General features: G+C 35.1%; 1 protein-coding gene across 1 annotated transcript in view; it reads right to left on the reverse strand.

Moving 5' to 3' along the window:
• The window catches only part of LOC306865726 (tetratricopeptide repeat protein 28-like), a 283,922-nt gene that overhangs the window by 58,724 nt on the left and 210,289 nt on the right, over nucleotides 1–14,909 (reverse strand). Inside the window, exon 6 of the mRNA XM_079410488.1 lies at nucleotides 4,913–5,420. Coding sequence (XP_079266614.1) covers nucleotides 4,913–5,420 — 508 coding nt within the window. The remainder of the gene's footprint in view (nucleotides 1–4,912; nucleotides 5,421–14,909) is intronic.

Genomic DNA, 14,909 nt, shown 5'->3' on the forward strand with positions numbered 1-14,909 from the left:
TGACTGTTCACATTTTTAATAGCCTTGAATCTGTATTCTTCCAATTAATTTTCTCCAGATTTTCAGAAAATTGGTCAGATGACTTAAACATTACAAACTTTTATTATATGCCAAAAATATTTGCAAATAAATTCTGTCATGACAAAATTATAACCATGCATTGTAAAAAATTATGGACAAATCACAAAATTAGGCTTTTATGCACTTTTTTTAATAGCCTTGATTCCATATTTTTCAAATTCATTTTCTTCAGAATTTTAGAAAATTTCTCAAATGATTTTACAGTCTTTTATTAAACTAAGAATTAGTGCTGTCAAACGATTAATCGCATCCAAAAGTTTTTTTTTTTACATAATGTGTGTGTCTGTACTGTGTATATTTATTATGTATATATAGATACACTCACATACAGCATATATTTGGGAAATATTTACATGCATATACATTTATATATTTATATTCTTATATTTTATATTATATATAAATATATTCAATATATAAACATAACATTTTTCTTAAATATACACATGCATGTGTTTGTATTTATATATACACAAAATAAATATACACAGCACACACACATATATTATGTAAACAAAAACTTTTATTTTGGATGCGATTAATCACGATTAATCGTTTGACAGCACTACTAAAAATATTTGCAAATGATAAAAAATAAAGGTACGAGATTGTTTACCTAAATTCTGTTATGAGAAAATTCTAACCATAATGCATGGCAAAAATTGTAGACAAATCTCAAAAGTTTGCTTTTTAATGTATGAATGCTCAGTTTTTCAGTAGCCTTGATTATGTATTTGCCAATTAATTTTCTCCAGAATTTTAGAAAATCTAATGACTTCAACATTACAATTTTTTTTCAGATGCCAAAAATATGCAAATGTGACCCTGGAGCACAAAACCAGTCTTAGGTTGCTGGGGTATATTTGTAGCAATAGCCAAAAATACATTGTATGGGTCAAAATTAGAATTTTTTTTTATGCCAAAAATCATTAGGATATTAAGTAAAGATCATGTTCCAAGATATTTAGTGAATTTTCTACCATATATATATCAAAACTTAATTTTTGATTAGTAATATGCATTGCTAAGAACTTAATTTGGACAACTTTAAAGGTGATTTTCTCAATATTTAGATTTTTTTGCATCCTCAAATTCCAGATTTTCAAATAGATGTATCTCGGCCAAATATTGTCCGATCCTAACAAACCATACATCAATGGAAAGATTATTTATTTAGCTTTCAGATGATGTAGAAATCTCAATTTCGACAAAATTGTCACTTAAGACTGGTTTTGTGGTCCAGGGTCACAAATAATAAAAAGGCAAAGGTACAAGATTGCACACTTAAATTCTGTTATAATGAAATCTAAAAATCTAATAAAAGAGTATAATGGAAAATATTGTCTTAAAGTCACTGATTATAAGTATATATTTAAATGAAATTAAATTTATGCTTAAACTATGGAATTAATTATTAAATATTATAAAATGGAATTACGTAAGGCTTCAATTAGGCTAAGAAAACAAATAAATAATTATATATAAAAAAAAACCAATTGAATAAAAGTAGAAATCATACAGATTTGCTTCTTCTACTTGAAAGGTTTATCTGTTACTATTAAAAATCATTTTCTCTATGGAGAAACGACTGCTGCACTCTGGTATTGACTACATGACTTTTAGGTGCATATTGTAGATATCGACATCAGTGGCTAATAAAACATGTTTGTTGAGCCAAATCAGTCTTTGAGTAAACATCTTAAACCTTTAATCAAACACGGCTGCTTTACCTTTAAATATCTGCTGGCTTCTCAGATTCCACCTTTGAAAGCGAGATCAATTTGTGCACTTCCAGGTCTCTCACCGCGCAAGATTGTTAATTTTGTAAGTGCTACGTTTCTCTCAGCCCTTCCAGCTATTAATAATTTGGATCGATCAGATGGAGTCATGGCTGGTGATTGAAGCAGTGCTGGGATGTTGGCGGTCCTGCATTTTTTAAAGCTTAGCATGAGTCTGCAGACGATGCATTACTCACCGCGAGCGCATCTCATCTGTGCAACCTCTCCTACATCATTAGCTCCCAACAATAAACCTGTTCGCAGAGTAACAACCTCAGAGACGCTGGGAGTAATCTAATAATATTTATATCCCCGTTTAAACGAGCTCACCTGATCGTACACGCTTTCAATACAAATTTATCATAGCCGTACGCAAAAGGGGAAAAACTTTCCACAAGAGCTTCACAGGACATAAATATCACCCTACGGACTACCTTGTGTTACTATGAAAATTCATCAACACTTCAACTTTGCACAAATAGAACAGATGGCAATTTAAAGACTGCAATGGTGAGGGTTTAACTAGTACTACAGCGCATACTCATCTCTAACCATATTTATTAAACTTTGACAGGTAACTCTTACCGAACTGAACGACAGTGTTGTTGTTGTTAAAATAAAATAAAAGGTAAGAAAATTAAAAATATTAGGCGAAAAACCTAAACTTAAAAACACTCAACATTATAAATAAAATTTAAAAAAAATCTTAAAAAATATATACTTATAAAAAATATACACATGCTGCCTTGGCAGCTACCTGAAATAAATAAAGTTGAAGTAGTAAAATGATCAAACCTGAAATAAAAATAAATTCAAACTACATATAAATATATATATAAAAAATATAATAATAAAACTAGAATTAAAATAAAGCTTAAGTTGAAGTCCTAAAATTACCAAACTTGACATTTAAATTTTTTAAATTCTAAATTAAATTCTAAATTATTTATAAAAAATATAATTACAAACAAACACAAATGTTGCCTTGACAAATAACTGAAATAAGTTGAAGTAGTAAAATGATCAAACCTGAAATAAAAATAAATTAAAAATATATAGAAATATAAATAATAATAATAAAAATTAACATAAAAATACCAAAACAAACTAAAAAACATAAAGCTGTATAGCAGTATTTAAAACTGATAAAAATAACAAAAACACATAAAATGACTAAAACTAAAATATTAAATGAAAATAGAAAAATATTGTTTGAAAAATTCAAAATATTAACTTAATAAATATTACAAAAATAAAATAACACTAAAAGAACATTGCTGACTGATGATAAAATGGGTTAAATAATTAAATAATATTAATATTAGATTCATTAGATTTTCATCATTTTTAATTGATTATTGATTGACACAAACGATTAAAAACCCATGTTTCAAGATCAATGCATATACATTGGCAGGATTTATAATCGATGCAATGAGGAAATGAGTGAATCCTTAACCCCTAGTTATGATGCAATTGATGATAATTGTCAAAACATAACAGTACTTTGGAAGTCAATACTAAAATAAAAAATATGCAAGGTAAACTCAACTATTAAAAAATGGGCTAAATAATCCATGAATATTGTGGAGAGTCATGCAGTCACATTTTCCTCAAAATAATTTTGAAATCTAGTTCAAAACACCTGATTTCACTTCTGAAGTGTGCACTATCTAGTGCACTCCACTGTAATTCTGATATTAACAGTCCTGTGGCAAAATTTTTCTTTTGGGAGTTCATCTATTTATTTATCTGAGAGCAGCGAGCGTTTCGGATCAGATTGATGGAGCCGCTGTCGGAGGGAGGGAACGTGAGATTGGAGCAATAAAAGTCAGAGTGAGAGATTAGACGGGCTTTGAAACACTTGGTTTCGACGGCTCCAATTTATCCAGCGTACGTCTCGCACACCGATGCTTTAGTGCCGCCGCAGAGCCTGCTGCAGGAGAAAGGGACGCGTTCTAGATGACTGAGTCATCGAGTCGCTAAACTGGAAATAGATCCATAAATATTCATTCACGCTGTTGTTTTTAATAACTAGACAAATGCAATGTGCAAAAGCAATCATGACTGTATATTTCAAGCTAATAACATTATGTATTGGCCTTAATTTATTTTCTTGGGGAGGCTTTGAATTTTAATTTCTGCCAGCTTTGTGTTTAATTAAAGCAATAGTTCACCTAGAAATGTGAAAAAGTGTCATTATATATTCAGCAAAACTATTTAAATTTGTTCAGTGGCACTCTATGGAATATATTTTTAGTATCGAGCAAAAAAGCCATGGCTCTGCCAACAGTAGCTAAAAACCATACCAGCCTGACCAGGTTAGAAGACCAGCAAACCAGGTCATCACTGATCGTAATGGGATGCATCATGTTTGAATGCTTAAAATTGAAATTCATGTTTAAATGTTTAAAATTGAAATTTACAGCAAAAGCTCAGTTCAAAATGTGTTCCTCCAATAACTTTCATTAGACTTGTTTCATTAGCACACAAGCTGTGCTAACGACTTTTACAGTCCTTTTTGGAGTTCAACAATATGAATCCATCTAAGTTGGTTTGTTGATGATCTTAGCTGGTTTAAGCTGGTCTTTCTGCTTGGGCGGCTGGTTAGTTAGTTAGTGGCTGATAAGTGCCCAAAACCAACTGATGATTTTTCTGGAGCAGTGTAAATCTACAGTGTAAATTACTGTCCATTTTCAATATATGGCAAAAGAACAGCTTGAAGCAATGTTGATATTGTTATTTCCAGCTAAAAATGTCTAAGCTGGTTTTCTGATGATCTTATCTGGTTTAGGCTGGTCTCTCAGTTTGGGCAGCTGGTTTAGTTGGTCCAGTGGTAGCTAAAAACCAGACCAGGGCTGCATTTCCCAAAAGCATCGTAAGCCTAAGTTGATCATAGACCCATTGAAACCAATGAAACTACGATCAACTTAAGCTTACGATGCTTTTGGGAAACACAGCCCAGGCTATAAAACCAGCAAACCAGCTTGGTCTGGTTCAAGATGGGTTTTTCCAGCAGGAATCGTTTGTGAAGAATGTAACCAATCCCTCACCCAGGTTCGACGAAGCTCTGCCCTCAGCGGCACGGTCCTTCAGGCCTTCTGCAATGCTGAGTTGTTGTTCGTGATACTGCTTCGCTCTCTCCAGGTCCTGCATGCATCGGGCGGCGTGTCCCAGCCCCGCGTACGCCCTCATTTCGATGCTCTTCTCCTCGAGCTCCTGTGCGAGCTCCAGCACGTGTGTGTGGTAGGACATGGCCTTGTCGAAGTTGCGGCGGTAGTGGTATGCGCTTCCCAGGTTGCTGTAGGCGCGTGCCTCCTCACGCTTGTTGCCGAGGCTCTTGGCGATGCTCAGGTGCTGTTCGTGGCACTGCACGGCATTATCGAAGTCACCCATGGCGATGTAGACGGCTCCCATGTTGCCCAGCTCCCGAGCCTCGGAGAGCTGATCTTTGGACTGTTTGGCCAGCAGAACGCACTGCTTGTGGCTGGCCAGGGCATTGGGATAGTCGCCGATGGCCGTGTACACGTGACCCAAGCTGCTAAGGGCTGAAGACGCGGCCTGTGGAGAAGAATGAGAAAATATGCATAAATCATTATAGGAGAAAATGGAAAAGCTAAAATCTGATTGAATGAGTCATGTTTGCTGTTGTGAACCAAAAACAGTTCCTCAAAACACTTTGTGACAGGTCTGAAATTTTTTTTCTCAAAATTGACTGATCGTGATGGGATGCACTTTGTTTGAATTTTTAAATTTGAATTTTGCTGCATATAACTGCATATAACAACTTTAACACTCGGGTAAACCAGAGTTCTTATTGTTAACTAAAACTATTAAAAATAGTTTTTGGAAATTGAAAATAAAGCCAAAATAAAATTAAATAAAATATAAATATTTGAGGGAAATCAGATGGAAAAAAACTGAAAATAAGAAATGTTGCTTGGCAAAACAAAACTGAAATAAAATAAGTTATAGTATTAAAAAATTAAAACTAGGCCTAAATAAAAATAAAATAAAGCTATAAATTAAACTAAACAAAAATACAAAAGCACATACAAATACTGAAACTTGAATAAAAAAATAAATAAAACTGGAAATGTAAAAATTAATTAAAACTATAAAGTTCTATATTAAACAAAAAATAAAACTAATAAAAAATGACAAAAGAACACATCAAGAAACTGTAATAAAAATAAATTAGCTTTATAGATATTTAAATTAATAAAATAAAAATTTAAATTAAATCTATATAGAAATATGAATAAAAATTGTTTTAAGAAACACAAATGAGTAAACCTTAAAATAAAAAAGAAAACTGAAAATATAAAAATGAAAGCAAATTATAAAAAATTATAAAACAGCACAGAAATAATATTCAAATAACACTGAACTAAACATCTGCTTTTTGTGATGTCTGCATAAAATAAGATTATTTGGGTTATGGGAGAGCAAATGATTTCAAATAATTTTTCCTTTAACTCTGGTATAATTACTGATACACATGACCTCTTGTGGCTAGCTGCTTTATTTTCTATTAAACAGTGATTAGATAAGCAAACACAGCTCTTATTCTCAAAACATATGGCAAAGTTGTGTGATGTTACTGCATCTCATTATGCAGCCAATGAGAACAGCATGTGGTGCAGAAACCACTCTGCCATGTAATGTGTTGTCTGCCGAGGACAAAACCCGTGAAACCTCTCAAGTCAAAATTTTTGCAGAGGCGCTGATCTCTCGCAAAATCCGTTAAAAATATGCTGAGGTCTTGTCGAAATCTCCTTGTGGCAGGCGCATGCTCAGCTGAGACTCGAGAGACAAAGGCTGTCTCCCAGAATTACATGCTCAATGGGAAGCCCATTAGCCACAAACAACTTTCTTCAGTGGAATCAAAGTCTAAAAGCCTAAAAGCAATGCAGTCCTTTCAGAGGTCATCTTGGTGACATACGCAAGTCTTGCAAGTATAAAAGCCCGTTCAAACCAAGCAAGTTATGCAAAAACTCCCGCTATAATCACTGAAGCTGCAAAACAAATATCTTACTTGCGTTGTTTCTGCATTCCGTTGTTTATGATGAGAGAATTTGCGAGTGCACACAATTAACGGAACTTGAGCGTTTCAGCGCTGACTAATCTGATTGGCCACTGCATTCATGAGCTACACAGAAAAGTGTCTGATTGGCAGTAAATCTCAATGCTGCAAAAACAACATGCAAAAAGCAACGTAAACCTAGATCTAAATGTAATTCAGCGAACTGACACTTTTCATTAATTTTCATGTTTCAATCATTTTAATCGCGACAGCTGTAACAAATTTAATCTAATCATGCAGGAGCAATTTTTGCCCCTTTATCTTGAATTTGAGAGGCATTTTTTGCAATTTGGTGGCATTTTTACCACAAGCCCCCATTAATTTCTGACCCTGATGTGCAGTGACGAATCGATCTAAGCAAGACCAGGATCATATACCAGGAACTCTAAACTAACCTTGTTGAAACTACAGGGATGAGAGGGAGTGCTTATCTTTCACACCTGCTGTATGTCAGTGAGGAAGCCTTGCAGAACGCTTTCACCTGCTGAGACTAAGTCACAATCTCTCACACACACACACACACACACACACAAACCGCCCTTTCTCAATCTGCTCAGACACTAGCTCTCTTCTATTTTATTTGAAATAGAAATTTTTGTATGCATGTCTTTTCTGACACTTTTGATCAATTTAATGCATCCTTGCTGAATAGAATTAATTTCTTTTAAAATCTTACGGATTCAAACTTTTATATAAAGCTCTTGTTTGACTCATTATTTGATTAGACTGCCAAAAAAGACAAAAAAATGCAGAAGAAACTTTTAAACAAAGTTGTGAGAAAGATTTAGATTTATTGTTACTGAAATCATTATTATTGCATACTCATTAAAAAAAGTACATACTGCACAGTATCCAATAGTAAGCTAGTATTTATTTATAAATATTGTCACCCTAGAGGAGAAATCTTGATTATAAGTATAAATCATTTAAAATATTTATATAAAATATATGCAAAAATAAATAAACAAACATTTTTCCAATTTCAAAAAGTATAGACAAAACAATTCACTCTAATTAAAAACTGACCATTTTAGCCACTACTTGCATGTTCTGTGCAGTTTCAGGATTATTCAATTTTAACGTTCCATTAGCCAAGCAACATAATAACATCAAACTCTGTCCATTTCAGTTAGTTTGCGGCCTGTACAGACAGCAGACAGCAGTGCAGCTCACTAGATTCTGGAACAGAACTTACATTACACAACCACTTGACAAACAACAAAAGACAGCGGGTCCAACTTCGGCCTTGACGCTACATCAATCAAACTATAAACATTGATTAAAACACAACCACATGTTCGGCGCTCTATTTAGGGAGTAACGGTGATGGCCGCTCTCTCAATGAGGTGCTGGGACGGATGCCCTGATAGAACAGAAGGTAAAACGCTTGATTTCGGGGCACATGGACAAAAGACGAACCTGGAGGGGCTCGTCCAGCCCAAGGCCTTCAGTTTCCCAGTACCGCCTGGAACCAATTACCTCCAGCCATAAGAACTTCCAGCAGTTTGCCTGAGTTTAAAGGCTCTGGGATATGTTACACGGTGAGGCAATTACCCTTCATCAGGAGAGAGGGCTTCTTATGATCACAGATACACTATCGGGCCCGGCGTGGGCACGTGTGTCCTGTTTGAAGCCGTGGAGCTTCATTTTGGGTCAGTCCTGGATCGAAAGATGACGGGATTGTAGAGGAAACTCTTTTTTCACGAATCAGTTTAAATTCATAGTGAATCATTACCCTCTTGAAAGAAATTAAAATTGAAGTTTTGTATCTTATAATCAGTGTCAACAGCTCTGAGATCATCTGTATATGCTAGTGTGCTTCTAAAAGTTGATAATAAAAATCTACTTTTAGCAATTTCAAATCCTTTGCCTTACAGGAAAACAGACCAACAATTTGAGCCAAAATTAATTTCCAGGGTGTTTTCAATGCTTTCCTCGATGTTACAAGATGCAAAGCGAGGCTGCACCGTGCTGTAATGTAAAACAAAGAACACTGGTTATAGAATATACGCAAGTAAATATATCATCATAAGAAAAGAAAACTGGGTTGATTCATTCTGGTTTTGTGGACCATAATAACTGGAAAAATCTAGAATGACCTGGAAAACTGGAAATCTTCACAGAAATCTTCTCTAAAAAGTTTGCGATTTAAAATAAAAAAGGAGTTTACAGCTAAACACCATTGAAGAACCTTATTAAAATCTCTAATTTCTTAGAAACCCATCCCTGTTCTTGTATTTTAAACAACCCAGGAAACAAAACACTGAACTAATTTTTTATCTCCAAAACAAACATAGCAATCAAAATTGGTTCCTGACATTAAACCATTAAAGAACTTTTATAAAATCTGCAAACCTGTTGTTCTAGTGTTTTAAAGAACCCAGGAACCAAAACACTTCAACAATCTCAAACACATTTTATCTCCAAAAACCAAACATTTTTCTTGATATGAACCTGCAGCAAGAAGCCATCAAAGAACCTTTATTAAGTCTCTAGTTGCTAAGATAACCTTCTTTGTTCTAGTGTTTTAAAGCGCTTAGGAACCAAACACTGATCTGAGGAAACTACATTTTAACTTCTAAAACAAACATATAGCAATCGTAAATTATTCTCTATATGAACCTGAAGAAAGGAACCATGAAGAATGTTATTAAGTCAGTAGTTCTTTAGAAAACCCGCTATGTTTTTGAGTGCTTTAAAGAACCCAGGAACAAAAACACTGATCTGAAGAAAGATAACCACAGATATATATATATATCTCCAAAATCCATAGAACATGAAAAAATGGATCTTGGACCTGCTGCAAAGAACCATTGCAGAACCTTTATAAGATCTCTAGTTCCTTTGAAAGGCACAACACTTTTTTTTAAAGCTCTACAACCACATCGAGACCAAAAATTGCTCTGGACATAAACCTGCAGCAAGGAATCAGTGAAGAATCTTTATTAAATCTCTATAAGAAAACCATCAATGTTTGAATATTATAGAGAACTAAAACACAATCTGAATGACTTCAACTACTTTTTTAATCTCTAAAAACACATAGAGACCAGCAATGGTTTCTGACTTGAACCTGCTGCAAGAAACCATGGAAGAACCTTTATTAAATCTCTAGTTCCTAAGAAAACATCTATTATGTTTGAATTTTTTCAAGAACCAAAACACAAGTTTTTCAATCTCTAATATTACACAGAGACCAAAAATGGTTCTTGACATGAACCTGCAACAAGGAACCACTGAAGAATCTTTATTAAATCTCTAGTTTTTCTGAAACACATCTGTTTGAATGTTTTAGAGAACTAAAACACAAAATCTTCAGGACCTCAACTACTTTATTTTTCCATCTCTAAAAAATATAGCAACCAAAAATAGTTCTTGATAAGAATCTGCAGCAAGGAACCACTGAAAAACCTTACGAGTGTTGCTGAACAAAACATCAAATACATATCGTGAATCAGTGACAGCTTCAGATGACACAACCATCTCTCAAACACACATGCCATCACACCTGATGTTCACTCCTCAGCGGACACTAATCACATGACCACTTCTGTTTCTTTTCTCCCTGATTTCATTCATTATTGTACAATTATGCCTTGTACCTCTATTGTTGTGTGTCCTACAAATCAGCTATTCATCTCCAGCTTTGCCCACAGTCTCAGATCCGTGGAACGGTTTCCTTGGAAACCCCACTGGATTTCTGTTAGAGGGCTGTTCACTGGGAGAGCCAATTTTCGATAAAGAGGGATTTTACACCCCCCTCTTGCTGATTTTCCCAAGTCAGCGGCTTGCTTATGTGTGTGTGTGTGTGTGTGCTGGCGCAGCACGGATTCGCATCTCGACACGGAGAATGACAAGAGAGAAACGAGCTCGCTTTTATTCTTTAACCTGCTCTCTCTCTCGCACACTACTGCCACGATGGTCTCAAAGGTGGACGGGTTGACGTAAACCTTTTTTCTTTGTTCAGAAAGGGTCCAGTAGTGAGGTCATGAGAAAGTCACGGACATCTTAACTTCAATAAAAGCCGTCTGCGGGGACGTCTTTGAACTGACGCTACAGACAATGACCTCAAATCCACAGAGTGAGAGTTTAACGACTCTTCAGGAGCAGAGGACTGACATCACTGCATCAGGAGATGCTTCCTTCAAAAATAACCACATTAGGAGGACATAAATAACAAGGGTACAAGGGAAAAACCCAAAAGCAAGTAACAAGTGGACTACATAAGATAGAAAAATCACAAATGAAATCACAAATCTATGAAACATTTCTCCAAGAAATCAATGAGATTGAGTGGAGACCAATGGAGACTTCTTCTTAAAGGAATGGTTCATTAAAATATTCAAATTCTTAGAATTTAATATTTTCATAATTGAATGAATTTAAGCTCTGCATTCTCAAAAACTACTCTTTAATTTCTCAATTGTTTCTTCTACACAGCAATGAGATCAAATCAAGGTGCTAATGGAGATTTCAGATGTTTCTCCTCGGAAAAAGACTCCAGAAATCTCGCGTCTCTTGGAGCTTCTCAAAATCGTCTCTAATTCAGAATGGAATGAATATAACCTCTGCCTACTCAAAGACTACAAAGAGGCCTCTTAATGTCTCAACCGTTTCTTCTACACAGCAATGACATCAACTGGAGGTGCTTCAGATGTTTCTTCTGAGAAAAAGTCTCGAAAATTTCTAGAGTTTCTCAAAAATGTCTCAAATTTGGTCATGATTTAATGAATTTAACCTTAGAATACTTAAAGACTACAAAGAAGTCTCTTTAGTGTTTCAACTGTTTCTTTTACACAGCATAGAGATCAAATTGAGGGGCCAATGGAGATTTCAGATGTTTCTTCTCAGAAAAAGACTCCAGAAATCTCACCTTTTTTCTATTTCTCAAAAAAGTTCTCAAATTCTGTCAGAATTCTGAATGAATTTAACCTCTGCATACTCAAAACCTACAGTACTCTTTAATATCGCAACTGTTTCTTCTACACAGCAATTAGATTAAATGGAGGTGCTTCTTCTGAGAAAAAACTACCAGAAATCTCACGTCTTTTCTAGAGCGTCACAAAAATGTCTCAAATTCTGTCAGAACTTCAAGATTCTGTCATATTTAATACATTTCATAATCATTTCAGATGTTTCTCCTTGGAAATCTTACGTCTCTTCTAGAGCTTCTCAATAATGTCTCAAACTGTACTCAGATTTGCCAAGAATCAGTCTGCAATCAATCTTAATATGAACTCATTAAATAAAATGATCAAACGATCTGATCTGCTATCCACCATAAATTTAAAGCTCCTTACTGTTACTGTATGTCAACTCATTTGCATTTTAAGACATTTAAAGTTTAGGAGAAACATCTGATACTAAACTGAGAACCGCACTAAAGTCTCCCAAGCTATGAACGAGCAACCTTTGAGCAGTAAAACTGTCCTCTGGGGCGGTTTAAAGACACTCACACTTTAGTGATCCTCACGAGAAGAGGCGACACGGAAGAAATCGATGCTCAGCAGCCCATCTCTGAGATGATGGGTTCAAGTTGTGTGTCATTTGTTCACTAGTGGCTCCATATATCGAATACTGGATGTCATTCGCCAACCGCATGCATGAACATATATAAGAGTATAAAATCTGTGTGCAAATGCAGATATCACACTGTTTAAATTAAACACAGACACACACACAAATAAAATAAAAAATAATAATAATAATAATGAGCCTAAGAATTATGGAATATATTAAGCAAAAGTATTTTATGCAAAAATGTGTGTATGCAATTGAAACTGAGAAATTGAATAACAATAGTGACAAAAACTATATTTATAAAATTTTATTAGAATGAGTGAGAAGATTTTGCGTGAGAAGCTTCTGCACACATGACGATTAGTGAATGAGACTCATTGTCTTCAACAGCTGTGAATGTGAGATCTCAGAATACTACAACTAGACGGATGCACTGTTACGTCCTCTAAAGTCAAAAAACTGGGTGTTATATTAGACAGCAACTTGTCCTTTGAAAATCATATTTCCCATGTTACAAAAACAGCATTCTTCCATCTTAGAAACATTGCCAAGCTTCGAAACATGCTACCTGTTTCTGATGCAGAAAAGCTAGTTCATGCATTCATGACCTCTAGACTGGACTATTGTAATGCACTGCTAGCTGGTTGTCCTGCATCTTCAATAAACAAGCTACAGATAGTCCAAAATGCAGCGGCTAGAGTTCTTACCAGGTCAAGAAAATATGATCATATTACCCCAATTTTACAGTCTCTGCACTGGCTAACTATTAAGTTCCGTATCATTTACAAAATATTATTACTTGCCTGTAAGGCCCTAAATGGTTTAGTTCCTGCGTACCTAACTCGTCTTCTAACACGCTACAATCCAACCCGCTCCCTAAGGTCGCAAAACTCTGGACTTTTGGTAGTACCTAGGATAGCGAAGTCCACTAAAGGAGGTAGAGCTTTTTCACATTTGGCTCCCAAACTCTGGAATAGCCTTCCTGATAACGTTCGGGGTTCAGACACACTCTCTCTGTTTAAATCTAGATTAAAGACACATCTCTTTAGCCAAGCATTCACATAATGCATCTTATAATCTTGTGCTGCAGTTATATCTGATCAAATGTACATTATTATTATTCTTTAGCTTGGGTTGAACAAATAATTTTTGCTTAGATGGAACAGCAGCTACACTAATTATGTTTCTGCCACGGGAATAATATCCCTGGATCCAACCCTTAAATGATCTGAGATGACCATAATGCCAACCCCTCAGAGGACCTCAGAGGATGCCAACGCTCAGACAACATACAAAATTACCAAATTTTGCCATAAGTTAAATATATTAAGGTTCTGCAATATATAAATATATTGTGGAAACTTAATTTCCTGTAGAGCTGCTTTGCAACGATTTCTCGCCTCTTTCATCTAGACTTGACTCATCTTTGTTTCTCTGGATTTGTACAGCTGGACCTTCTCCTCAAGTTTTTTCCCTCCACTCTCATTCACAAGCACACATGGACGTGCTCCTCTGGTCAACAGGATTGTTGAATAAATATACTCGGCTCCCCGGTGGAGCGCTGCTATCCGCAAACCACTGGCAGCATGTGTGTTTTTCTTGGGAGAGCATGAACCATCATCTACATGTTACACACGCATACACACACACACAGCACTGGCAAAGTCATCCACACAAGGAACGACAGAGAAAAGAGAGCTGCATGAGAGAGGATGAGGTATAATGGGTATAACGGCAGTAGTCTTCTATCTCAACACTGTTAATACTGCAATCACACCCACAAACTACTAATCTGACCTATACTATATACTCTTACTCTATGTATCTATGTGTGTGTGTCTGTGTGTGTGTGTTTATTTTTTATATATTGACACAAAGAATTAGCATTTTCAAAATGTTCCCATTCTAATATAATAATCACAAGCAAAAAAATTATAATTATAAACAGAATATATTATAGTAATAAAAATACATTCTTAAATAATCTATAATAAAAATAGAATATATAAAATACACAAATGTTTATTTGGATGTATTCTATATAGTTTATGTTTCATTATGGCCACGTACACACTGCAGTTCACCTCTGACTCCTTAATCGCGTTCTGTACACACATAATTCACTAAAATACAGGAGTGACAACCGCATTCTACAACCGCATTAACTCCCGAAAAATACAGGTAGTGACAACCGCATTTACAGAAATTCTATGCAGTGTGTATACGGAACTGAACTGAACAATTAGTTGTTAATGACTATTTGAACGTGCGTCGGTGTCTTCGCCTGTGTGTGAGATGCAAAAAAACAGTGAAAGAAGTCTTAACTTAGCACGGGGCTAGCTGCACTCATGCTGCACTCCTGCGGTAACTTTTTAGTGTTGCCAGATCTTCATAGCAAAAACTAAACAAAAAAAAACAAACAAGGACAAGCACAAAAAACACAA

The sequence above is a fragment of the Barbus barbus genome, assembly GCF_936440315.1.
Source record: "Barbus barbus genome assembly, chromosome: 47".
Classification (NCBI taxonomy): domain Eukaryota; kingdom Metazoa; phylum Chordata; class Actinopteri; order Cypriniformes; family Cyprinidae; genus Barbus; species Barbus barbus.